This window comes from Erythrolamprus reginae, chromosome 2 (assembly GCF_031021105.1).
Source record: "Erythrolamprus reginae isolate rEryReg1 chromosome 2, rEryReg1.hap1, whole genome shotgun sequence".
Taxonomy (NCBI): Eukaryota; Metazoa; Chordata; class Lepidosauria; order Squamata; family Dipsadidae; genus Erythrolamprus; species Erythrolamprus reginae.
The window spans coordinates 136,312,221-136,340,044 of NC_091951.1; the positions used below are offsets into that span (position 1 = coordinate 136,312,221).

At 36.5% G+C, this 27,824-nt stretch overlaps 2 protein-coding genes across 2 annotated transcripts; one reads left to right on the forward strand and one right to left on the reverse strand.

Moving 5' to 3' along the window:
- Positions 1-4,793: 4,793 nt before the first annotated feature.
- WDR83 (WD repeat domain 83) lies at positions 4,794-15,263 on the reverse strand. Its single transcript, XM_070739548.1, has 10 exons — positions 14,750-15,263; positions 11,752-12,006; positions 11,304-11,424; positions 10,623-10,728; positions 8,865-8,913; positions 8,655-8,781; positions 8,204-8,271; positions 7,656-7,764; positions 7,019-7,133; positions 4,794-6,333 (listed from the first exon to the last, which is right to left on the reverse strand). The coding sequence occupies exons 2-10, from the start codon at positions 11,852-11,854 to the stop codon at positions 6,181-6,183; spliced, it is 951 nt and encodes a 316-aa protein (XP_070595649.1). The 5' UTR covers positions 11,855-12,006; positions 14,750-15,263; the 3' UTR covers positions 4,794-6,180.
- WDR83OS (WD repeat domain 83 opposite strand) lies at positions 14,906-25,512 on the forward strand. The gene is made up of 4 exons (XM_070739560.1): positions 14,906-15,140; positions 19,354-19,459; positions 21,557-21,654; positions 25,112-25,512. The coding sequence occupies exons 1-4, from the start codon at positions 15,091-15,093 to the stop codon at positions 25,176-25,178; spliced, it is 321 nt and encodes a 106-aa protein (XP_070595661.1). The 5' UTR covers positions 14,906-15,090; the 3' UTR covers positions 25,179-25,512.
- The last annotated feature ends 2,312 nt before the right edge of the window (positions 25,513-27,824 follow it).

The following is a 27,824-nucleotide window of genomic DNA, read 5'->3' on the forward strand; positions in this document are numbered from 1 at the left end:
ACAGAATTTGCACAAATGATTGAAAAACTACAAAATGGATAGATGGATATAGTAGAAATGGTAAGGTAGATTCTTGACAATAAACAACAAATATTCCCTAAATTGGTAGATTCTAATAATTTCTTATATGGGACCTTTCATATATTGAATGTTTAATATGTTTAATTGACAAGAAATAACCTTTGCTAAATTCATTTTCCATCTAAAATTTCTGCCCCGATAGAAGTGAATTTAAAAATTCCTGTTCCACGCCATCATTTCTTAGGTTTAAGATTTTATCATTGATTATATAGTTGTATGTTTTAGTCAAATGTAATCCACATTTTAAACATGCTGTGGTTTAGAAGTCAGATGAGGTTATATTTATGCACTAAATTTCATGTTCCTAATTTCTTTATTTAATGAGCAGTATGAAATAATGGAATGCCCAAGGGAAAAATAATGAATGGACAATATAGTTCAAATATATTGTTCCCCTGAATATAATGGAGATTCAATTATGGTCAACTATCTCTGACCTAGCGAGTTGTGGTGTTCTTCATCTTATAATGTGTATTGCTTTACATACATGAACAATGTTTTCTATTAAATGCAGAAAGCATAATATAAAATCCAGAAAGACAGATAGAACTAGATATAGATAAATAGAGTCCTGTTGGAGCCAGGCAACATATAAATATCACTAATAAATAAGCTCGAACTTGGAATGAAAATTTTCCATAAGGAAGCTTTTTTAAAAATCTAAAAGGAAAATTAGGGGCTAAATGCTACTAAGAAGTGCATCACATTTAGTTTAATCCAGACAATATTGTTGCAGCTAAGTTGCTAATTGGAGAACTGTAACAAGAAAAAGATAAGTACATTGTATTACTCCTGGGATTGGAGAAAGAAAACCCATTCTTGGTGGAGAAATGGATGCATGTTGAAATCTGTCAAGTAAATCAGATATGAAATAGATGAGCTAAGTCTACTTAGGCTACATTTACAGAATTTTGGAAGTCTGAAAGTACAAACTTCTTGCCACTACTTTTAACTGCTTGGTGCATTTGGGTTGGTCCTTCCTAAGTTTCTTTCTCTTACTGTTAAGCCATTCTTGTCTAATTGTTTCCTAGGCAGCCTAGAATGAGGGATCTTAAAAACCTCACCATCTTTCATTCTGAGCTTTTATTAAATAACTCAAAAGTTTGATTCTCTAGAACAGTTAGGACTAGAAGTTTATACTACATCTCAGGAACCTTTGGGTAACTTATTTGATGTGTTATTAGATCTACTGTGGTGTGTTAGATGATGCCTACTTTATATAATTATTCCAGTGAATAGCTTGTTCTTGTTACAAATAGGATTTATCTGAGAGAAGAAACACAATCTTTGTAAGCAGCAGAATATATTAAACAGAATTTGATAGAAAAATTAAGTAACTAATGATTCCTACTAATTTGGCTAGTTAACCATACCCTACTTTCTCTTGCATTCCCTCTTTCGCATTAATAGGTCTATCTGGAAGTGGGCAGAGAAAGTTTGGTATGTTTATCCTTGTTTCTTTGGTGATGCAAAATGTTTTTCCTGGTCATTGTTCTGCTTTCCCCCCCATAATTTTATTTTTAAAAAGAACAACAACAAGCTTTAGGAAAAAAGAAAATAAATAAATAAAAGTGCAAGAAAACTAAAAAAAAATATCTTAGAAAACAACTTTCCATTGTCACCATGACAAATATAAAGTTTCGTAATCTCTTCACCTTCTTTTAATTAAAAAGTATCAAACTCTACATCCCATAAAAACCCCATCAAAACAAATACGTTACATCTCTTTATTCAATTACCAGAAAAAAGTTCAGAGCTCTAAAATGTTAACATATATAAACTTTCCATCTCATCTCTTATATGTAAGCAAAATATCATATAAAGGCATATAAAGATCTCAATAACAGTGTCAGTAAATAATGTCTACAGTTTAATATTACAAAAAGAGGCCATTTGTTTTTAAGACAAACTCTAATATTTCTCCCATTCCAAATGCTAACAATTCCAGAGAACCAGCCCAAAATAACAATATATCCAAGAAACATTCCATATCTCATTTTTAAAGTCTTAATGAAATAAAGTATTCCCAGCATCCTAATATAAACAAACAACTAGAGTTTAACATAACAAAAATATATTTTCCTTAAAAAAATAAATCCACATAGATACAAAGTGTTTAAATGTTAAAAATTTAGGATACATAAAATGGCTATAAAGTTAATGGTTTAAACACTATAAGCTAATTCAGTATATCACATTTTTCCAGTCCTCAGTACATGCAAATTGGATTGCCCAAAATGACAGCATGTCCCATTTTAACCCTGGTCAATTGTTGTTGATCCTTACTACAAAGTTCTTAACTATTTTAAAGCAATCTCTTATAAATCCAGAAAAAAAAAGTATTACTGTATTCCAATAGCTCCCTAGGATTGTCATTTTTTTCCTTCATAATTTTTAAAGCTTCCCACAATTTTCTCTTTATGTCTAATAGCAAATTTTTATTTGAACCACTCCATTTTCAGCTACAGTACTTATTGTGAATCCACCCATCTGCATAGGTGGGTTCCTGCCGGTTCGGACTGGTCCTATAGAACCAGTAGTGGGAATTCCCCCTGCTCGCCAAACTTGCAGCAATGACCAGCTGGACACGCCTCCGACCTGGCTCTCAGTGGCACCATAGGCGCTGCCATCTTGTTTTTCTTTTGTGCGCAGATGCAGCTGTTTTTTGCTTCTGCACATGTGCAAAAGCTAGGTTTTCAGCACTGTCCATGCACCTTCAAAGAGAGTGTGCCCATACAGCATGGGAGGAAGTGAACCAGCAGCAAGATAAGTCCGAACTCACCCCTGCTCATCTGCCAATTCCCCCCCCCTTCAGAATCCAGTGTCTTGCAATCTCTTTGTAAGGAGCAACAATAAAGAGAAACAGCTTGGGTGATCTGACATCTCTCTCTTATCCAGAGAGGGATCATTGGAGCTGAACGACTAACTGACTCCTTATAAATGACTGCAAATATCAGTTCCATTTTTTTGCTGAATCTTCTTCAATGCACCATCTTCCCCTGAAATCCTGCACAGCATTTTTCTGTCAAAGATTTCAGGGAAAAATACCTTGGCAGTATTTTTCTCTCTCCCCAAAAGGAAAAAAACTATTTTGAGCCAATCAATCCAAACAAACATTAGGAAATATACTTGGTATTTTTATCCATAAAGTCTTTGCTTCCTTTTAAATCCATATCTTACAATAGCCAGTGTTTTCTTCATGTGGCTCTATGAATAAGAAATCTATTGCTTCTGTCAAATCTTTATTGCTAGAAGGCTTATGATCATATGTAACTACCTGCATCTTCTGTGATCCATCCTCAGCCACCAACTGTTCTAATGTGTGGCATCTTTAATTGCAATCAGCTGATTGCTGATATCAAAATCCTAAGTGGGGAAATGCTGGCACAGCAGCAGAAGATAAATAGCATTATGATGTTTCAAGCACCATCTTGGCTATCAGATGAAAGAGCGTATCTTGATTAGGAAAGTACGGTTTTAAACTGGCGTCTTCTGAAAAATGTATTGCTTTTCTCTCTCTTAATAATCTTACAGATCAAGCATTTAACTCATTTAAAAATTTATCTCTACAGCAAGACTTAGCACAGTGTGACAAAATTGTTACTGGAATCCTAATGCTCTTGTTTACCAACTATCTAAAATCATTGTTACCTGTGTAGAATGACAACTGTTATTCACCCTATTTCTTTGCTTAATCTGACTATTCCGAGACACCAAAACAAACAGCATAGAAGTTCTGCCACCATGATTATGCAATGGAGGGAATAATTTCAAATTAATTGAATGCATGGTGTCCTTGCCACACCTACCATTATCTGGTGTTCCAACTAATCCTTTTTGTATCATGCACTAACTCAGCAACAGACAGTTTTGGTTTCCAAACCTGTGAAGTCAGTTTGAACAATATGGGAGAACACATGATCCCACAGGATATGATGCAATGACTAAATTGCCCAGTTGAAAAAAATCTGATTTCATGCCCTCCCTTTGTTTAGCTGTCTACTAGGATTCATCAGAATCAATCTCTGGCACTAACTGTAGAAATTAAGTAGACTATGACCAACCCATAAAGGTTTCCTTACATAACTACAAAGCAAGTTATTTTTTAAAAAAGAGTTGGAAAAGATATTCTATATAAAAAGTCAAGAGAATGGCTTTAGAGAGCATTTAATATTTTCTACACAGTAATCTGATTTTATGAGAGCCACTTTGGTGTAGTGATTAAGATATCTGTGCAGAACGCAGGAGACTTATGAGTTCTATTCCTGTCTTAGACACAAAAGCAGCTGAGTGACTTTGGGCTAGTTACTTCCATTCAGGCCTAGAAAAGAAGCAGTGGCAAACCTTATCAAAGAAATGCAGAGACTTTTCCAGGCAGTCTCCAAGTCTTGGACATGATTGAACAGGTGAAAAAAAATCTTATTTATGAAAGAAGATAACCACAAAGTAGAAATTTCTTTGTCATCCAGAGTTGATTGCTGCCTTTTCTTCATCATTTTATCAGGAGTAAACTGTAAAAAAATTATTTAGCATTGAGATACAGTATCTATAATGTTGCAATGTTGATGCAATGCATACGTTTGCATTTTGTAGGTTTTTTCTATTGGATTTCCTGAACTGGTGCCTTTCAGATTAGTCATGCTATCTGGGGATGGTAAACAGCTGTAAGTCCAATGTATTTTAAAGGCATGGCATTAAGGAAGACTGAATGATACTTGGAAGTCTTTTTAATTACAGCAACCACAATAACTGAAACAGAAATATTTTACTGACTTTAAGTTGCTAGACTGATTTCTTTAAAATCAGTATTTTCTAATTACTTTTCGAACAGCAGAGAGTGGTATGAGTGTAAAATTTGAACACTTCCATAAGAAGACATTGATTTCTTATAATTTCATTTTTATTTCTATAGAAAAGCATCTTGGATCCAAACAACAAAAGCAGGGGGGGGGGGGGGAACCCAATTCAATCTATTTTAAAGCCTTAAAAAACTTAGGAAAAGAGACCTGTCTTCCCAAAGGCACATTGAGTATGTTACAATAGAATTAAGCATCTGTTTGGCTGCTAAAACATACTTTTGAATGCAAGTAGCCATAGGAGAAGATATCTCTGGATGCTGTTATACATTCCCACAATAAAAAATATGTTTCTATTGATTTATACATAACTGGTGCAAGTATTAAAATGTAGTAATTCTGGAAGGAGAATTTAATTTATTTAGCACCTATTCTGCTACAATTTGCCTTCAGTTGTTTGAATTCAAAGGCATTTTCTTCCATTTCTGGGGTTCAGTCTGAATTCCACACTGACGCACAGTATATAATCTTGTTCATTTTGAACTCATAAACATCCAATTTAAAAAAAATACTATATTTCTATCAAAGAAGGATGAGCTCCCTAGGAAAGTTCAAATTAATGTTTGAACTTTCCTGGACAACAGCCTTTTGAAAACATTTTCTTCAATATCATTAACAATCTTCAACATTAAGGCATTTGTTCTATTCAGATGCAAAATTAAAGACAAGCATGTATGTAGCAGTTGACTAAGCAGATGTAACCAATAAGAACTGAGCTCTTCTGAACATCAGCAATTAAAATATTTTCCTGTAATTTAAAACAGGTAAACAGCTAAGAGTAGGAAACTTGTATTTTCTTTTCAAGATATTTTTTTTACACTGACAATTTCAATTAATGTATTTGTCCAAGTGAAGAATCAGGACTTGTGTTTATGTAGTTTAAGCATGAGCCACAAAAACCTACAATAAAACAATGTCCACATGCCATTTAAACTATTTCCTTTTAATCTAGAAACACCCAATTAAAAAAAAATAAATGTTTTACTTAACTAATGTCTGTAATACATAGGCTGAATTTAAAAATACTTTCACTTAAAGTAAGGAAACTTTTGATCCCTGAAGGTTCAAGGGCAGCATTCAGTCAGGCTGGCTTTATAGAAGAAGCAGAGTCCAAATTATGCTCCATTCTTCCTCCTGAAAGTACATACAACTGTACTCATAGAGTTGTAGGAGAAATGCATCAGAGAGGTCCATCATCCTGTATCTGCAGTCTCGCTCAGTGCAGTCACAAAGGCAATGCTTGTCATGCAGGCACACCTTCCTCAGCTGTGTAAGATTCTTCCCTCCAACACTGAACAATACCGCCAGCAGCAGTGAGCAGGCAGGTTTCAACTGGGTGGAAAGACAATGACTGGACAGCAGTATTGCACACTGGCAAGGTCAGAACAAGGGAGCCCTGTGGGGAGGAAAAGGACAAAATGTAGCTACAGGAGTCACAAAACCTACAAAGGACAGAGATTACCTACAGACATATTATTTGCACAACTGTCATCACACAGATAGGTCTGAGGAAAATCTGACTTCCAGGACTGCTTGTGACATTTAACCAGCATGAGCTCAGAGAAGAAAATTAGGGCAAGGAATTGGGACAGATAAACCACTAGCAAGGACAGTTATTTTATATGAATAATATTAAGAAGAAATTGTTCACATTTGATCATCTGAACTGAAAGAAATGCTACCTAACTCAAGAAGATAAATAAGCAGTGTTCACCTTTTACAAATTTAAGCCAGGCACTTAGCTTCAAGCCAAATAAACTTGCATAGAAACCCTTAATTTATGAACCTCAAATGTAATACCTATATCACTTATGTCAACTGTCATTTATCCCTTAGATTAAAAAACTGCATAGATACTGCTACTGTCCTGATTATATTGTAAATTATATTGTATTGTATTTAAGTAAGACTAAATGAAACAGAACAATAATACAACTGCTATTTGTTTCCAGGGGAAAAAATCCTGACTTTTCCAACTACGGTAAGTAGAATTTTAATTACACCCCAATGATTGGCTGGCTAAAAAGTCAAATGACTACCTCAAAGGAAAGCCCTTGATTTTCCCAGCCAATCCTGTTTACCTCAACGAGATCCCAGAAATAGACTTTTCCATCTTCTGAGCAGCTCCCAATATGTGTGTCTCTTTCACTCAGGCAGCAGTCCATCTTGTAAGTTACATTCTTGTGGCCAGTGTAGCTGGAGATTCAATTGGGGGAAAAAGGAGATTATTCCAGACAATCTTGGCAGATGTTTCCCCATCAAGCTGCCTGAAGCTGCTACCGATCCTTGGGTGAATAGGAAGTTAATTTAAAAAGGACACATTACAAAATTTGACAGAAACTTAATCATAGATGCAGAAGACCTTTATATATGAAAATATATTAAATAAATACAGTTTTGCTTTAATTCAATAATTAAGGGAAATGTCTAAACATGTATAAAATATTTATGCATATTTAAAGCAATTGCATCTTGCCCTTCAGCATGCACTCATACTTCTATGCTGGGAATAGCTGGAGTCAACCTTAGTCTAACAGCTAAGGAAGGGGTGTCTCACTCGCAATCTTACTGCAGCGTCATGTGACATATCATGACTTCCCCCCCCCCTTCGCTAAACCAGATGTGGTCATAGTCAGCACATGACGCATCCAGACTGCAAATTTGGCAGCCCTGTGCTAAAGGAAGCATTTCAGTTAACAATGAAAAGTGTTTGCTTACTCTCCTAGTAGCTCGCCTGTATCCTTATCCAGCAACCGCAGTGTGGAGTCCAAGCTAGCAGCCAGTGTGCATTGCCCATCGTTGCTGAAACATACACAGGTGATGGGACCTATAATGAAAACATGGCAATGTTGGATGTTATTGCTTCACGTAGTGGATACAATGTGCATGAAGAGGAAAGAACCTGTTCAAAAACAAATAGGAAGGTATAGTGGCTTGTAGCTGCTATGCCAAGTATTACAAACCATTGTCTAACAATATATGGATACATCATGGAAGAAATCTATGAGTCAACAGTGACCATGATTATATGAATTGATGGTACATAATCATCAAATATGGATGCAAGCCTGAAAATACAATTGATGTCCTTGCAGACACTTTTCAGTTAAACTGATAGAAATCTTCCAAATGGAAGATGGAAAACTCATGAATTATTCGTCAAGCACAAGACAACTAAAGGCACCATATACCACAACAAAGTGATATCTTAAAAAATGTAGTTCTCATTTCAGCAGCTAATTGGATATTCCGCAAATGAAACTTACTTCCAATGTAGTCTGCGCAGAGTTCTCCAGCACGGAGATCATAACGTCGAACACGTCCATCCACACAACTGGAAAAGAACAGAGTAACATTGTTAAGAGGATACTCTGATCCTGAGGTTGCAAACTATCCAGCTCAAAAATATCTGTTCTCAAAACATGTATGTCCTTGTACCATATAAAACTTGCTATGAGTGAGCTTGGATTATGCAATTATGAAAATTTCCATGTTATACATGTTAGTTCATTTTCTTGTGTTTTAGCAAAAATTGACACGTTGTTTTAGATTCTGTTCCAAACCGGGGGGGGGGGGGGGGGGATTATTTTTTTAAAAGGAAAAGAGACATGGAAAAATTGAGAATATTTAACATGTTCTCTAAAATAATCTATGTTGGATTTAGAAAAGCAACAAATTTGCCTTTTCAAATTCAAACTTCATCCTATCCTTCTTTACCCTGTAAGAATTTCATAATTTGAGACTTTCAGACTGGAGATGCCATCTTTGGCTTCATCCAAGATTTGGATTGGATCTGGTCTGCGAGAACGGCAATCCCAGCAACGGACACTGGAGTCAATGGAACCTGCAGGAAAGTAAAAATCCATGCTATATAAAGGCTAGGATGAACAATCCAGAAGTAACATAGAAGGCAAGGAGATTTCTTACCTGAAAGAATTACAGTGGCCTCTTCATTGAACTGGACACAATTCACCTTCTGTTCAGTTGAAAAAAAAGAGAATACAAAAAATATTAGGGCTTGCTATTGTTCTCAGCTTATATTTAATTTTCCATTTTTGGGAGCTGAGCTTGGGATGTGCATACAAATCTGCATTATTTCCCCATTCCCTTGTCCTTCAACACTTGAACTATTGCAAAATTTGGCAGTAGCTGTGCAAAGTATTTGAGGACAAAATATGTTAGCGTGAGTGATGCATCCTTTCTCAAACTGCTGAGACAACCATATCCACTAGGAAGCTCACCATGACTGCTTAAGCATCTTTTCTTGGTTGTCACTGCGTGCATATCATACAGAGCTATTTTGCTTTGCCAACAGACCCAGTAGAATTTTATCTGTATGTGCTCCAAAACGATTTCAAGGAGAGATGCCTTGTACACATCTACTGGTATGTTCTTTGCAACACATCCTTCAAATGTTTGTATAGCCATAGTTCCATCCCTCACCGCAGCTAGTTTTCCTCAACTACTCTCTTCATCAGTACCACAGTCTCATTTTTATCACTCCTACTTACTGCCACTCACTATAATCCTCAGCCAGAGACCTTAGTATCAGGTTTGGATAGGTATATTTATTGGGTTTACAGTTTTCCAATGAGATACGAACACAAATATACTATGAACATTCTATAAGCTGTCATAATCTTTCCCAAACAGAATACTACGGTACAACAGGCTAAATACTTCTTGAAGGACATGACAAAGACAACATCTGTGTGTCTCATAGCAGATGTGTTGCTGAACTCACAATTCCTTACTTAGAACCTCAGTTAACTTAAACTCAACCTTCTCTCAAAAAAATGTAAGATAACTGAAGCTACTTGTGAAACAAGTTCATGTTGATACTGCCTACTATGGACCATGCTGAGGCTAATAGTTTACAGCACTGGCTCATTTCATGACAGCCCATCTAAGAACATACAGATGCAATTTATGCAGAGGTGAGTGCCTGCCGGTACGGACCAGTTCTACAGAACCGGTAGCGGGAATTTCCTCCCGCTTGCCCAACTGGCAGCAGTGGCCGGTTGGACAGTCCCCGAACCAGCTCTCTCATCTTGGTTGTCACTTCTGCACATGTGCAGCTGTTTGCAGAAGCTGAGTTTTTAGTACAGCACATGTGGTGTAGGAGGAAGCAAACCGGTAGAGAAGTAAGTCAGAACCCACCCCTGAGTTTATGGTATGCATAACTGCTGAACAAGCAAATGATTGCACTTTATTAAAGGTTCCTCTTTTTTGTAACGTTTCTTTGGAAAGATATGCTGAAATGAGGAAGCTATTGGGGCAAACTTACTATGAGACATAGAGTCTTTCTCCTACATTTCTTATGTACAAGGCCAATAATTCCTTAATCAGCAAATTAAACCGTCTTGCATTTTTTAATTTGAGAATTACAATTCCGTTTCTATAATCTTGTTTTCCTTATCTATGTCTCCAGTAATATTTCTGACTTATCTAAGACAATTCTGAGTTCCATCCAGCTTTTTATCTCCTATTATAAACACTTTATATTTCACAAGGGTTTCTGCCAACCAAATAATAATAATAATAATCATAATAATAATTCAAGGCTCTCAGAAGCAGAGCACATAACTGTTATCCTATAAGAAAGAAACTTGGAGGAATTCATATTTCAAAAAGACATAAATCTTCTCATTTTCCAAGCATCCCAAAAGACAAAATACATCTTACCCCGGCATGGCCACGGAACTTGCGAATCACTTGGCCTGTGGCAACATCCCACAGCACAACTGTTTTGTCTGATCCACATGAACAAAGTTGGCTGTTATCAAATGACCTAAGGAAAACACAGATAAAGAGGGGAATAGGCAGAGCAAGATAAATAATTTCCCTTAGCATCTAAATAAAGAGAACTTTTCTTTTTAAAAGCTCTATATGCAAATTTTCCACTGTAATGTTTAAGTATAGAACATATATTGAGCTTCTCAATTTTTAAATATACGTTTTCTGTCATTTTAACAGAAAAAAAAAGTTTAAATGAATGGGCAAGATTTTAAAATATGAACATGAGTAGAATTTCCTGGACAATTACTATATCATTTTTTCTTCCTTACTCAAACTTTCAGAAACACACTTTTACATAATAGTAATATTTTAATTTTTTTAATGTCATAGTATTTTTTTCAGATATATTAGTTTTGTTAAGTTCATTATAGCTATGTCAAAAATTTTATTTTTATTTCATTATACATTATTACATATTTGTATTTTTCAAAATAATATTTTTGTAAAGTTCCTTCCCCATTATCTAATCCAGTTATTTTAAATTTTCTTAAAGTACAGTATTTCAGTATTTTCAAAATAGTTGGATTTTTTAAAAAATAAAGTGAATCCATCTCCTCTAGTTCCTACCCGGCAGCATCTAGGACTTCATAGCCATGGCCACAATATGTCTTGAGGAGCGTTCCTTTGTGTGGGTTCCAAAGCTTGAGTGATTTGTCACTGCCACAGGTGAGACAGTAATTTCCATCCACTAAGAAAAAGAAAAGTCTCATTTAATGTTATCTAGTTGAGTAAATTCAGGGAATTCCTGGAAGATAGCCAGTTTCATTTCCCTTAGAATGATGCAAATTGCACTATTCATTTTGCAATTTCAAACTTTTTGACCCAACAAGCAAGACACATTTCTCACTAGCTATTTTTTTCATTAGTAACTTTTAAGTTACTAAAAGCTTAAAGTTATACATTATTAATTCTACATAAATTTGCTGCTGAGTTTTCTCTAGTTCTAATAATTGAAAGCTGCTATTTTATTTTATTTTAATTTTATTCTATTTTATGGAATCAGAAATACACTCACCATTGAATCTGACTGCTCTTATAGCTCCTTGTTTACATTCTAATGTAGCAAGCAATTTTTGGGGAAGCTCTGGTTTCTTGGGCTTGGGTTCTGGAAAGGCCATCACATAGATGTAGCTTGATTGTTAAAATAAATCCACATGCATAATACTGAATCTCCACAGCGAAATTTCTAGAATCAGGAGTATCCTAAGGCAGACTGATGCATTAGGACTATGTTGCTTTTGAGCATTTGTTGCCTCCCGAATTGCATCACCTTATCGCAAAATAGATTGAACACAGAAAATATTTGTCAGTTGCAATTTCTTTTTGAGCAATCACTTTGTTTCAAAATTAACATATCAAAATTAATTACTTCTGTCAATGGCTACTTACTAAACCAAGTCAAACATGTACTGTACATTTGCTCTGCTGAAGCAACATAAATATCTCCCTGTAATGTATGTAAAACATCTATTTGGGAAACTGCTGAATAATAACATCCCAGTCTTCTTAAGAAGGCTGTCAGCATCCTCCAATTTCACACCATTTGTTATCTTTACAAGTCTATCTTGCTTAAGCATACCTAGGGCACTTTAAACTTTCAGAAAGATCTGCTGAATATCCTCTTCTTTCAAAACCTTTCAGCTTTACTTCTTTAGGCATTGAGTTAACACTTAATTGTTCTTTATGGTACATTTCTTATGCAGCAGCTGAACAAGGAGTCTCCAATTTAAGACCATAATTGAGCTGAAAATTTATGTTGCGCAGTGAGGCATTTGTTAAGTACGTTTTGCCCAATTTTACAACTTTGCTTGCCACAGTTGTTAAGTGAAACATTGGTTTATAAATTAATAATCTGGTTGTTAAGTGACTCTGGCTTCCCCATTGAGTTTGCTAGTCAGAAGGTTGCAAAAGGTGTTGACATGATCTAGGGCAGTGGTGAAATCCAAATTTTTTTACTACTTGTTCTGTGGGTGTAACTTGGTGGATGTAGTGTGGCTTAGTGGGCGTGGCAGGGGAAGGACATTGTAAAATCTCCATTCCCACGCCCCTCTGGGGCCAGCCAGAGGTGATATTTGCTTGTTCTCTGAATTACTAAAAATTTCCGCTACTAGTTCTCCAGAACCTGTTGGATTTCACCTCTGATCTAGGTGACACTGCAACTGTCATAAATATGAAACAGTTGCCAAACATCCAAATCTTGATTGCATGACCATGTGAATGCTGCAATGATCATTAAACGTGAAAAATTGTCATGTCACTTTTTTCAGTGATATTGTATAACTCAAAGTGTTGGTAATGACCTATAAAGTCCTACATGGCATCGGATCAGAAGTACTGTACCTCCAAGACCGTCTTCTGTCGCATGAATCCCAGTGGCCAATAAGGTCCCACAGAGTTGGCCTTCTCTGGGTCCCGTCGACTAAACAATGTCATCTGCCGGGCCCCAGGGGAAGAGCCTTCTTTGTGGCAGCTCCGGCCCTCGAATCAACTCCACCCAGAGATCAGAACTGCCCCCACCTTCCTTGTCTTTCGTAAATTGCTTAAGACCCACCTATATCACCAGGCATGGGGGAACTGAGGCATCTCCCCCAGGCTTATATAGTTTTATGTATGGTATGCTTGTGTTGTATGTTTTTTAAATAATGGGTTTTTAGATATTTTCTTTTAAATATTAGATTTGTTCATTGTACACTGTTTTATTATTGTTGTGAGGCGCCCCGAGTCTGAGGAGAGGGGCAGCATACAAATCTAATAAGAAAAAAAAACTTTAAAAGGTCACTAAATGAACTGTTGTAAGTTGAGAACTACCTGTATTGGACTAGAGGAGGTAAGGACTGAAACCATTTTTATTATTTTATTTTATTATTAGAGTTGGAAGGAACCTTGCAGGTCATCTAGTCTAACCCCCTGCTGGTGCAGGAGATCTTACATCACACTAGTGCAATAGCAGTCCAGTCTTTTCTTAAAAGTCTCTAATGTTGGAGCATTCACCACCTCTGAAGGCAAGCCGTTCCACTGGTTGATCGCTCTCACCATCAGAAAGTTCCTCCTTATTTCCAGGTCGAATCTCTCCTTGGAGAGCTTCCAATTGTTACTCCTTGTCTGGCTCTTTGGTGTTTTGGAAAATATTGTAATCCCCTCCCTCCTGTGGCAGCCTCTCAAGTGTTTGAAGACTGCAACATGTCCTCCCTGGACATCCTCTTTGCTAGACTATCCATGCCCAGTTCCTGCAACCTTTCCTCGTATGCTTTAGTTTCTAGTCCCTTTATCATTCTGGTTGCTCTCTTCTGCACTTTGTCTAGAGCAGTGTTTCCCAACCTTGGCAACTTGAAGATATCTGGACTTCAACTCCCAGAATTCCCTAGCCAGCATTCGCTGACTGGGGAATTCTAGGAGTTGAAGTCCAAATATCTTCAAGTTGCCAAGGTTGGGAAACACTGATCTAGAGTATCAATTTCTATTTTGTAGTGTGGTGACCAAAACTGAATGCAGTACTCTAGGTGTGGCCTAACTAGGGTATTATAGAGTGGTATTAGCACCTCCCTTGTCTTGGACTTGGAGTGTATTCCTCTGTTTATGCAGCTCAAGATTGTGTTGGCTTTATTTAGCCGCTGCTGCACATTTTGGCTCATGTTTAGTTTGTTGCCCACTAAGATTCCAAAATCTCTCTCACATTCACTGCTGTTCAGAGTGTTTTCGCCTAGTTTGTAAGATTATTAGACCAATTGAAGATTCACAAAACCACAAGCTTTTAAACGTCCAAAAAGTATTAGGCAAAATGACCAGTCAGATGGGAGCTTTTATCACGCAGAGGAGAAAGCGTGGGGAGGAGGAGAGGCTGTACCAGGGATATTTTTCCAATGGTCAATGTTTTTATATATATAAGAAGCCAGTTACTGAAATTAAACCTCTCTCCTTCCTACCCGCCCGCCGCCGCCCTCTTCGAATCATGGAACTATGCATGTGGGAAAATAGTTCACATTTCTTAGTAACCTCTTGCAGCTTTTACTTACGAAATAACAAGAAGGAAGATTACAGGGAAATGCAGGCGTCGACTCGTCCACTTACTCCTCCAATCTAGTTTCATTGGTTCCACCCCCTCTCGGCATAATTTCTCCAAGCGAGAAGGAAGGGCTACAACATTCTTCTTCCTCCTCCTCCAGAAATTTCAGTTTCAAGGCCTTTCCAGTGCCAACACAAGCACGGACTCATAGGCAGGAACAAAAGCGTCTAAACTCGGGGGTGTTACACTCTTAGTCACCCCACCTGCGGCGCTGAAAGGAAGCGGAAGTTGCTGCAGCCTCGAAAGGAGGTCGTTCTCGGTGCGGTACTGTGTAGCCCGCGGCACAGTGGGATGTCTAGCAACAGTATGGCAGATCCGCGGCGTCCCAACCGCGTCCTCAGGTCAGGCTACAGTGTGGGATTGGGAGTTGGCATGGTAACGTCACGACTTGGGTCTGGAGTTGCGGCTTAAGCACGGAAGAACACGGAACGGACAAATCACGCACGGTCGCACGTGACTCGCCTGGGGTCACTATGGCAACACCTTAACGAATGGAAGGGGGGGGTCTGGCTACTGTAGTTTTAGGGACAGCGGAGGAAAAATCACATGGGGGTGGATGGGAGAAATGTCTCTTCATAGTAGAAAAGGGTGACTTGGAGACAAATATTGCGAAAGGACAGAGTTTCAAATGATCTAGGCCCTCATTCCAAGGCAATAATACCCATGAGTAATCTGGTGAAAGCAAGTGGTTACATATTTGTTTAATTTTGAAAGGTCAGAGAGACGTTGATCTTGCTACTTATGGGTGGGTCTCCAAAGAGGTGATTCTCTTTTCTCTCTCTCTCTCTCTTACAAAATGACACTAGCAGAGTCTCCTGAGGTAGTATCACGGTACTGTTCAAAAGTTAGTGATGCTATAATCTGCATAATCGTATTAAAGACAGTACTTAACATCCACAACTCTATGCCAAGGAAAGACTGGAACTTTTCCTGAAAAATTGAATCCTTTGAAGTGTAAAAATATTATTTACTTTATCTATATATAATTTATATATGTGTGTATCATTTTCAAATTCAACAAAAAATGCACACACACACACACACACTTAAAACTCTCAGTTCCAGATACAAAATACACAACTATGAAATGATAAAGAGAGCTAGGGTTTTTCTTCTTCTTTGTAGCCCAATTCCTTTAACTCTAGCCTAACCACTTTTTAGTGGTTGTACTAATTGGTAATTATGTAGAAAGGCCCAGGGATACTTAATATTACAACTTCAAAGAGGATAAATTGAATAAAAACCTCTGAAAGCATGACATAGTTTGATATGGCTATTTTCAGACTAAAGCTTCAGTTCAGAGAAAAATGTGCTGGTGTATTGAAATAAGATAGGCATGGCGCAAGTACTTTTATTTTAAGAGTACCTTGTTAAATATGAGTAACTTTATGTTTGGTTGAGGTCTGACTATATTACTTGAATTTACATGAGGGAAGAGGCAATATACTTTAGATAAAATTTGGGATTAATTTTTTTCTGCATTATAGAATACATGCAGTGAAATTTAGTAAAACCAAAAACTAGTAATTATGGCTTGAGTTTCAGGAAGTAAATTGGAAAACTGAATTTATTTATTACTGCGACTTGTATGTCACCCATCTCCTCACGGACTCTACTCGGCTAACAGCAATATAAAACAATAAAAAGCAATTATAAAACCCTTAGTTAAAACATACATCCATTCAACAATGTAAAACAGGAATAAAACCAAAAAACATTAATCCATACAGCCTGGATAAGATGGAGTCTTCTACCGGCTCCAAGCCTGCCAGAAACACATTTTTAAGGCCTTCCGGAAAGCCAGAGGGTGCAGATCTCAGGGGGAAGTTGAATGAAGAAATACAATAGAGTGGTTGCTTGTATATGAATCTTTAAAATAGAATTATTGAATTGTCAAATACATTTTCATGATTACATTTAAAATCCATTATAAATGCATATCAAGAAGGATATGAAAGAAAATGTGGGAGGGTCATTTAATCCCATTCTCTGCTCCTCACAGAGCTTGAGATTCCAATGAGAATGCATCAATTGCTGTTGTTATTACAAAAACACTCCTAATATTTAAGTAAATTTAGTTTCATGACTTCAACTATCAGATCTGATCCTGATAATGATTTTTGTCTTATTTGAATTTAAGATAATGTACCTGATTTGTTTTGGTTTTGCCAATTTAAAAAAAGTCTGATAATAGTCCATTTTCCCCCCGGTAATTTTTCTGGATATCATTTTTAATTTAATTTTATTATTTTATGGTGGTAACTAATACAGTAATGCCAAGTGGAGCAGTAGAAATACACCCACATTTAAATGTTAAACTATATAGTTAAATTAGGCAACTTCAAAACAAATTGTACAATCCTATGTGTGGTAACCTATGGATATACCAATTGAGTTTAGAAATATTTATATCCAAATAAGTATACAACAAATTACAAATCTGTACTTAATTTGCAATCGCTCTGCATTGAGATATTTTATGATTAAGGAATAATTTATACTACTGCTTTTACTCTTTTTGGTTGAGCAAATGTTTGAAACACCTATGGGATGTCCAGGGCATACAACAAACTAAATAGGGCAATATAGTAAGAAAAATAGAAAAGAGCCCTATATCTTTTACATGGTTTTTACTTAAAGAAGCCCCTTTGGTCAAAGGAATCCAATAAAAAGAGATAATTCATCTGAAAACTAAATGTTAGTTTTGCCTACATGGATAACCTTTGGTTTATGTCCATTCATTTGGTGACTATTCAAAGTTAGAGTAGTACTGAAAAACTACACCACAAACCTACAACCAGCTCTGGAAGTTCCAGCTGTTAGCTTTGCCTACAAACAGTGATGGGCTCCTACGGGAACAGCCAGGAACGCAGTTCTGGTAGCAAAATTTGGAGCTCCAACCCAGAGCCCCAATTTGCACTGAAAGATGTTGAAACAAAATGCATAAGCCACGCCCACAGTGTGGTAGTAAAAATTTTGGTAGCCCATCACTGCCTACGCAGATAGTTCAATAACCATTCAAAGATACAGTGGTGCTGAACCCGCTGAAACTACAGACTTACAATCACCCCGTGAAGTTCCAGCTGTTGCAGGACCCCTGTGGTTGTCTGATAACGATCTGGGAGCTTGGGTGCCCAGTTCATAATTTTGACATCACAGCAAGGCACATCATGTGATTGCCATTTGCAGGCTCTCATGCCGGTTTTGTACAGTCAATGAAAAACTAGCAGAGAAGGTTGCAAGTCACTCCAGTCAGTCATTTTTTTCTGATTTTTTTCCCAGAGCAGCTCATTATGAGATCCCAGAGATCTCATATTCTATAGTACGGTCCCCCCCCCCCCATACACCTGCACTCTGTAGGTCATGCCTGTTGCAGCACCTTTGCTGGCCTTCCTCAGCCTCTGATCTGCCTGTGCTTCCTAGTGCTTGCAGCACCCCTTGTGGGCCCTGTGCAATTCCTCATGGGACTCTTGCCTCTTCCCACTCCAGGGTTTTACAACAGAAACCGGGACTGCCAAGATTGCCATAATTAAACAATGCAATCTGGTGATATCATGTTTTACATCCACAACATTTAGTGAAGGCAGTCTTGGCCCTAATTATTACCTTAATATAAGTGCTACCTGAGTAAGCCTTACCTATTGAACAGTTACCCAGTAATTCATAATATCATTTTTATTATTCTATTTAATATGCTAGATTACACTGTAGCAACCAGAACTGGAACCACCAAGTCTATCATTAAGGGAAGTGGTCACTAAGTGAGACTGCAACTATGTTTATAGTTTTACCCCAATTTTCTTTTATTTACAGATCTGTGAGGGTCATAAATGTGAGGATTTGTAAAGTTACTTTTTCATCACTGTCATAACTAAGATGGTCACTAAACAAGGCAATCGCTAAATAAGAATTTCTATTTTTCTTTTTTTCCTTCCATTCAATCATATTTGATTCTCGGAGGTTGCCTGGAAAAGTCCCTACACTTTTCTTAGCAAGGATTTTACCATCGCCGCATCTTTAGCGTTAAGAAAAATATCTAGACCAAGGTCACCCAGCTGGCTTTATGCATAAGCAGAACTAGAATTCATGGTCTCCTAGTTTCTAGCCTGATGCCTTAATTACTGCACACCAAACTGGCTCTCAAACAAAGAATATCTGCACACAAATTTTATAGAGTTTAATTTACAGAGTTTAACTCATAATCTTACTTTTCTTTTTTGTCCATATTAAAACAAGATTCTTCTATGGTTTTGTGTTTATTATTTGAAATGATTGAAACAGAATAGCGTTCCTTAAAATTTAGAGAGAGATTCTGCAGTGGGTTGAAGTGGATTCTGCAGTGTATTACTTAGGGAAAAGTACTAAATATTTATACCATTTCCTTTTTCGAGCTGTTGACTTTGAACTTGTATGAAAGTTTTATTTTTTGCAGGAAAAGTAGAGTTTATGTTTTCCTCATCAGTTCAGAACTGTTGCTAGAAATATTTGTTTGGGGTTTGAATACAATGTAATACTTTTGTTTTTCCTTATACTGTATTGATTTTTCATTTGCAGATACAAGCCTCCGGCTACAGAAAACAACCCTACTTTAGAAGATCCTACACCAGATTATATGAATTTGCTAGGAATGATTTTTAGCATGTGTGGCTTAATGCTAAAAGTGAGTATTAGAATACTCAGGTTTTGATTAAAAGACATCAAGAGCACTAACTGAACAAATCATGTAAATGTTTTACTACTTACATATTATGATACAATTACTGAATTGCTATTGGATAGAATAATTCTAGCATTTTGCAATAAAAACTGGATTATTCTTCGTAACTCCAGTTTTCTTTCTTTCCAGGGTTGAATTGGATTAATTACACACTATTTCTCAGAAATTTTTCTGCCAACTTACAGAGGCTGACTAATTACTTTTTAACCTTCAGCAATACATTAATAACTTAATGTTTTAATTCATATTAATGTGGAGTTTATTTTTAACAGTTTTAGCTAAATTTACATAGATGTATTATGTTTACATTAGCTAAATTTACATAGATGTTTTAGATGTATTATTCCAGAAGAAATCAAAACTGACTTTAAAATCTGTATAAGCATAGTGGAGCAGTATAGATGATAGAATGGTTAAAATGAAATTATTTTCATTAGTGGAATGCTTTGCTATATATCATGCTACAGGAAATACATAAAGATATACCCTGTTCAAGGGCTCTTTTCATTAATTTCAGTTGGATTCTCCCTAAGGGATCTGAATTGTGCCTAGAAGATAATGTGTCTTCAGGGTAAAAATGATAATACCGTTTAGTAGCACCATCATATATAAATGTTTTTGAAACATTGAGATATCAATTTTAGATTAAAATACCTAAGAGTTTAATTATATCAGATCACTTCTTAGCATTAAGAGACAGATACATTAATAGTAATTCAACTGTATGTTCTGAATGGATGGCTTGTATGAAACAGCAATTACAGTTATGTAATTGAGAAATAATCATCAGGTTAATATATATATATAGATAGATAGATAGATAGATAGATAGATAGATAGATAGATAGATAGATAGTTAGAAATTCAGTTTAATTTCTATATATATGAAACCGAAATACCACTCATGCATCATCATGAAATCCCCAGAACCATAAAGCCTACAAACTTGAAACTTGGCACGTGTGTTCCTCTTGGCTTCTAGGTGCTTGCTAAGAAAGGATTTTTTGAAATGACCATCACATCAGTAGTTATTTATTATATTATTAACATGCTCTAATGCTAAGGAGTTGGACGTTCTACTCTCCCTCCCCACCTGAAAAGAAATCTGTTCCAACTGCCAGTGGGCGTAGCCAGCACGTGACTCATCTGGCCTGCGGGCTGGGAGGTTAGACATTCTACTCCATGCTAGGGAGTTCAGTTTCGTAGTGAAGCACAGGGATTCAGCTACTAGATATGGAGATAAATTTAAGTTTTACTCAGTGTCCTTTATTTGATCCTCAATCATCAACATCTTTCTTTTTACAGATGGTCAAAGCATTATTCACATATCCAATTGTCCATAACTGTAATATGAAATCTTTTGACTACTACTAAAATAATATTAAGAGAGGGAGGGAGGGAGGGAGAGAGAGAGAAAGAGAGCACTTTGCATGAGTTACCATTTGAGATGACACTAAAGTTTAGGAAAAATCCATAAAGACCTACATTGTAATAACAATATATTGAAATCTATATTGTGGTTTTCCCAAATAATAAAATCTTTATCTGAACGTCTGTAGGTCAGGGTTGTTCCAAAGTTCTTTGGGGTCTCTTTCTGAATGTGTTAATAAAATGTTGAATAACCATTATCTTTTTCTTGTTTTTCTTAGAAGTTCTGCAGTATTCAACATGTATTCTCAACATATATAATTTTCTTGTTAAGATTATTAAACCACACAACTTCATATGTCAAATACTGTATATTTCTTTTGAAATTAGAATTTTCAGTTTATATTTCTCATTGATAATGGCATTTAATTGAGGGCAACCAGCTGAAAAAGTCTAAGTTCATTCATTTGGCTTTATTTTCATCATATGTGTTTTATAAGTAACTTTGTCATTATGCTTTAGCAATATTTATTAATTTTTTTAAACTGAAGGTTGTTCCCGAACTCATAGGAAAAACAAAATGGAATATTTATAATATTGTTAAACTTTAATAACTATGATGCATCTGTGACCCCATGAGATTCTCATTGTATTTTCCCATGGTGTTTGCAGTTAAAATGGTGTGCTTGGATTGCTGTCTACTGCTCATTTATCAGTTTTGCCAACTCTAGGAGTTCAGAAGACACCAAACAGATGATGAGCAGTTTCATGTAAGCTGTATTTTTACTTCTTTCTGACTTGTATTATGTCTGATTTGCAGTGGTATTCATTTCTGAATCCATAGATCTTGCCCTGGAAATACTTTTATACTTTTTCAGGAATGATAACTACAAAGTTCTCAAAATTCCAAAAATGGCTACTAGCCCAAAAAACGTACTGATTTTTGTTTTTCTTTTGATTTGATTAGCTTTCCCTCTCATAGTGACTCATTTTATAATATCTCTCTCCAAAGTAAAAACTGTTTTGCTTCCCATCAGTGAAGTTTGATCTTCATGGTAGATTGATAATTGAAGCTGCCTTCTCTTCCTCCTTTCTTCTCAGTTTATACTCCTTTAACAACAATGGGGTTCATTATCCACCAATCAGAAAAATTGCCAAATAATGAAATCTAGAAGACTAGCTTTTGTGGTAAATTTTTATTAACTTCTGTTACCAGACATCTCCATTTTGCCTCTTTCCTCTAAAGTATGTGAAGGATTCAGACAAATCTGCCTCACTGTTCATCTTTTCAAATGATCCTTTCATTGGAATTAAGGTGGATGTTAAATTTATTTAATAGAGGTTACTTTAAAAACAGACACTATTGAAAAGGAGTAGCAAGTTTTATCTGACTGTAAAAAATGTCTCTAGAAAAATGGATCTGGAGTTCATCCATGGAACGAAAGTAATAATAGTACATTCTTGTGCCTCATTAGACATTCACATTCTACATGTGAAGAACAATAACCTAAGATTAAAAATCACCGTAAGCTCCGGGTCCCCTCAGTTATCTGATTTCCAGACATTTTCACGTTTATTTCTACAGGGGCAAAATGCCTGAAAATATCAATGCCTTTAAAAATTACGGTAGATCGCGTGGGAAACTCAACTTGCTTATCAAATTTAAACTTTTTGTGAAGCCCTAACAGAGTGGTTTTTTATTTCCCCCCTGCTTAATAAGTTCTTATTTCATCCTTGTTCAGTTTACTTCAATCTTTTTTTCTTCAACTACCACCTACTTATACAGTGGTACCTCATCTTATGAACTTAATTGGTTCTGTGACGAGGTTCTTAAGTAGAAAAGTTCGTAAGATGAAACAATGTTTCCCATAGGAATCAAAGTAAAAGCGAATAATGCGTGCAATCCCAAAACTCACCCCTTTTGCCTTTCACCGCTGGGAATCCCTGCCTCCAGACTTCCATTGCCAGCCAAAATGCCCATTCTTGCACTGCTGGGATTCCCCTGAGGCTCCCCTCACTGGGAAACCCCATCTCCGGACTTCCGTTGCCAGACGAAGCGCCCATTCTTGCACTGCTGGGATTCCCCTGAGGCTTAACCTCACTGGGATTCAAAGAAGCGCTGGCAAAAATGAAGGAAATCCCAGCAACGGGAGGCTCAGGGAAATCCCAGCAGCACAAGAACAGGCGCTTCGGCTGGCAACGGAAATCCGGAGCCGGGGCATCCCAGCGGCGGTGGCTTGGGTTCGTAAGGTAAAAATAGTTTGGGAGAAGAGGCAAAAAAATCTTAAACACCAGGTTCATATCTCGAAAAGTTTGTTAGAAGAGGCGTTCGTAAGACGAGGTACCACTGTATTTCCCTTCTTCTTCTTCTTCTTCTTCTTCTTCTTCTTCTTCTTCTTCTTCTTCTTCTTCTTCTTCTTCTTCTTCTTCTTCTTCTTGCTATTTTATTGAAAAATATCTGTATCTCTATTTTTGTATCAGGAGGTTTTCTGTGTATGTATGTATGGTATTTTTATGTATGTGCAGATAAGAATCAATTATTATAAAGTGTGACTGGCAATTTTAATACAGTAGTTACTGTATTTTTTTTTCTCCACCAAAAACACAAATTCATGTATGTACACACACACACGCACACACACCATCCAATACTACAGAAATCATATATAAAAACACATTTCTTATCATTTAATCAAAATTTCCCTTCTTTTACTGCCACCAGTTTATTTTTTTCATCATTTTCTCTCAAACTCCCCTCTATCTTTCACCAATTCCTCCATCTACCTACTTACACATTCACTCCTCCTCTCCCTCTCTCTTTCTCTTCCTCCCTTTCTACTTCCTCTTTCACCCTCTTAAATCTTTCCAGAGTATCTCCCCTCTCAAATTTACAGACTAGTATTATATAATTCCCTTAACTATTCCCCCAAAAGAATATTATTATTATTATTATTATTATTATTATTATTATTATTAACGACTTTCTAAATCTTCAGTTACTGTATTTTTGTTGTTTTGTTCTTTTATGGAATTTATATGTATTTTTATATAATATACAAGCTAACTCTTGCACAAATTTATTGAGACAAATAAATCTCCAGGACTGGTTAGCAGTCTTGGGTTTACAAGATTATGAAGTTGGGCAGTATGTGGGATTTTTTTATTTATGGAGTTTTCCCTCTCTTTACTCTTTCTTTTTTGAGGAGGAATGGGATTGCCTTGAATTGAAGATCATTCATATGAGTTCCTGGAGAAAAGTGACTGTAGATACACATCCATCCATCAATCCATCAAGCATACATACATACATACATACATACATACGTACGTACATACATACATACATACATACGCCAGGATATTACAATGCAACACTATGGCTTAAATACATCTATCTGATGTCAGAATTATAAGGGGCAGGCATTGGCTCATGTCACTGCAGTCATATTATTTTCATTGTTGGAGTGATCAACAGATGCCTATGTGATCATCTTCATTTCTAATAAATATGGTGTTTACCTCAGATTTTTATAATGTGGAAGCAACTCTGTTACAGTTTTCAAACTCTGATGGGTTCCAATGAATGTGGAAATGCTAGATTTTTGCAATTTTTAAAGATGTTATCCTAGATTTCCTTTTTTCCTATTTGGGTCAACGGATTAAGTAATAAACTAGTGTTCTCCTTTTCTAGTTAGTCTTCTTCCTCATCTTCTAGTTAGTTCTTCCTCATCTTCTAGTTAGTCTCCTTTTCAGACTCTTCTGTTCCTTTTAGGATTATAATGCTTACATCTAACAAAAAATATTTGTAGATTCATGTTATTCTTTTCTCACAAAAGCTCTTATTTTCTTAATTAAATTCTAAAGTTTCAGTTCTTTCTGCCAAAAAAATAATCTAGTAACTTTCAGTAACAGCTAATGATTCTAAATTTAACCACTTCTTGTTAATTTGGGAAAGTATTTGTTTTGTGAGCCACTATTATTAGGCAAATAACTCATGCTTCAAGGGCAAATGTTCACTTAGTTTCTCAGTTGCTAATTATTGCTGAGGAAAACACATGCAAGAAATAAATTTATACTGATGTCAAATACATATTCCTGGACAAGTATCTTTTTTTATTTGATTGCCTATTTTGGAAAGTTGGGATAACTGTAATTAATTTTGATATTACTGTGGATAAAATGTCAAGGATTCTACATTAATTCTTTCACTATTATCTTTTTTCTTAGGTTGTCTATTTCTGCTGTAGTGATGTCCTATCTTCAAAATCCTCAGCCCATGTCTCCTCCTTGGTGAAAAAACACACTTGTTTAAAACTCATCTTCCCAAGTAGATAGATTATCCTGCTCAGAGTAGAAGGTTTTCTTATACAACATTAACTTAATTGCACAGGTATACCATTGCAACATATTGGGAATGATTACTTTGCTATATCAATAAAGTAATTATTGTTAAATATGCATTGGCTACCTTGCCAAATTTTGTTGACATGTTAAGAATGCATCTTACTTGATTGCCAGTATAACTCTGAGCCAAGCCAATATAAACAATTAGGAGGGTCTGCTCCATAGAAAAAAGAATCAGTGTGTCCAGGAATAAGTTTATCATCAATAAATATATTTTAAACATTGTTACTTGTAGCTAATTATCATACAACGGAAATAATGTCTTGGGAAATATAAAGCTTTTTGTATCTATAGAAGTAGGCAACTTTCCTCATAGCTTTTAATCAAAATAGTGTATTGTAGAGGCATGTACAGTACAATTTTTTTCTATTTCTAGCACTATTATCTTTGAAGTATATGAGACAAGGATCTTTCCAAGTACTGTACAATTTTTTAAAAATACCCTCAGTTGTATCAAGAATTGGAGGAATTCAGAGAGAATTGTACTGATTCGCCAATGCAATACTATTACATTTTTGTAGGGACATTTATTTATTTATTTATTGGATTTTTATGCCGCCCCTCTCCAAGGACTCGGGGTGGCTTACAACATATAAAAAGAAACAATAGCATACAATAGGTTAAATCCAATTAATTAAAACTAAGTAAACGAATCTAAAATCCCCAATCCTAATAAAAATCAGTCATATCCATTCAGACAGCAACCATACATAACATTCATCAGCTAGGAGGCTAATGTCTAATTGCCACAACCCTGGTGGCATAGATGAGTTTTAAGACTCTTGCGGAAGGCGGTGCGAATCTCTGTACTACAGTTTAATAGCATTGATCTGTGTATTACAGTTTAACAGCATTGTCCTCACTGATAAGCTTTGAATAAGAGGGTTCAAATTTGTATTAGAGAACAGACATAGAATGGTGAGGCCACAACACTCTTAATTTCTGAAAAATTAATTGGAAGCACCTTTAGTCATGGACTGAAAAATATCTTTATCTTTTTTTTACTCAAACAAGAATGAACAATTAATAAGTGAAAGAGTGAAGGCTTTAGGCCTTTTGGTTGCTTCAAAGCAGAGTTCTTTGGCTAACTTCCAAAGGCTGGATTGCATCTGGTGACTCATGAGTACTCCCATCTCTCTCTTTCCCCTTCCCACTCCCTGCCTGCAGCTTTCCTAATTTCAGACAAAGCTAAATGGCCTGAGGAAATGGCACAGCTGGGATATTGAGGAAAGGGATACATATCAGGTTGGAGATTACATGGTCTGGCAGCCAGGAGGAAGAAAGACTGGCCTGAATAACTGTCTGTTATTGATTGATGCATTCTATAAATTGATAACAGATCATAAGGAATAAAATTAGATTATATGGAGCACATCTGCAAAAAAATTTCTGAGAATTTAAATTCAGCTAGATACACTGTGCTTTCTTCTTTCTTGAGGGTTTCTATTCAGATCAATTTTAATATGGATTCATTCTGGAATGCTAACTGATTGCAGCCAATCACTGCATTGTCACAAATGCTCATTGCCTCTGTCGCTTGGGAAATCAGCATTTCCTCTTTTCAGACTTCCAAAAGTGTCTCAGCAAGAAGAAAAGGAGGTAAATTCTTTAGAGCTCTATTATGCTCACAGTTCTCAAGGACAACAGAGCATGTTGGGTTTTTTCCAACTTTGTGAGGCCTGTATACGGGTGGGGTGGTGATAATTCTCACAGCATGCATTGTGTTGACAGAGCTAGGAATTGGCATTTCGTTCGAAAGGAAAGCTGTGTGATGCATTGTTTTTCTTTCTGTGCCGCCAGAGGCCACCTACAGTCTTGTCCTAAATTGCTCCCATGCAGTGCAATGTTTTGAATGGGCTAATGAAGGGGGAAAAAGAAAAAAAACCTCTATGTTATAGGGCAAGACTGTTTGCAATGGCTATGTGGATGGTGGGTGGGGAGGGGAGCAAACAGAAACTATGTCCCTGCCTAAACACTCACCCATCTGTTTTCAATAAATTTATTTCCTTTCTGGCCTATGGATAATCCTGCGACTTTAAGAGACAAGTGCCTGCCCACCCACCCACCCCTTCTTCCCATCCCCAATCTATTTTGACTCGCTGCTGTTTTCATTTCCGCTTTCCTGTTCCGCATCTGGTGCCAGGAAATTCCCCACTTCCGTACTTGCTAAGGCCAGGAGACGGGGGTGGATCGGAGGCTGCCGCGTAGTCAGTGCGGAATGCAGCCGGAGGGGGTATCAGCATCTCCTTTTAATCACTCACCACCCAGACGGCTTAATGATGCCGAGTTGGAGAGCATTCATCCACCCTGACAAAGATTCCCTCAGCTTCTTAGCTAGTTTGTGAAGCAGGTGCCTGGACAGCTAGTTTTAGGCATCGTTTAATTGTGTTGATGCGGAAGGAGCCAGGAAAAAGCTCTTCAGTCTTTGCACACATATATCTGTGTTTGCTTAAATCCCAGCTCCTGTTCATACATCACACTGGGAGGCTAATCTGTAGCACAGCAACAAAGGCGCTGCTATGGCACACAAACATTG

Excerpts from the sequence above, each read along its gene's own strand:
- WDR83 (XM_070739548.1), bottom strand. The coding sequence starts at position 11,854 with ATGGCCTTTCCAGAACCCAAGCCCAAGAAACCAGAGCTTCCCCAAAAA. Across the intron at positions 10,729-11,303 it reads GAAGTCCTAGATGCTGCCGG|GTCATTTGATAACAGCCAAC; the intron begins GTAGGAACTAGA and ends TGTTTTCCTTAG. Across the intron at positions 6,334-7,018 it reads ATTTCTGGGATCTCGTTGAG|GGCTCCCTTGTTCTGACCTT; the intron begins GTAAACAGGATT and ends TCCTCCCCACAG.
- WDR83OS (XM_070739560.1), top strand. The coding sequence starts at position 15,091 with ATGTCTAGCAACAGTATGGCAGATCCGCGGCGTCCCAACCGCGTCCTC. Across the intron at positions 15,141-19,353 it reads CGTCCCAACCGCGTCCTCAG|ATACAAGCCTCCGGCTACAG; the intron begins GTCAGGCTACAG and ends TTTCATTTGCAG. Across the intron at positions 21,655-25,111 it reads CAGATGATGAGCAGTTTCAT|GTTGTCTATTTCTGCTGTAG; the intron begins GTAAGCTGTATT and ends CTTTTTTCTTAG.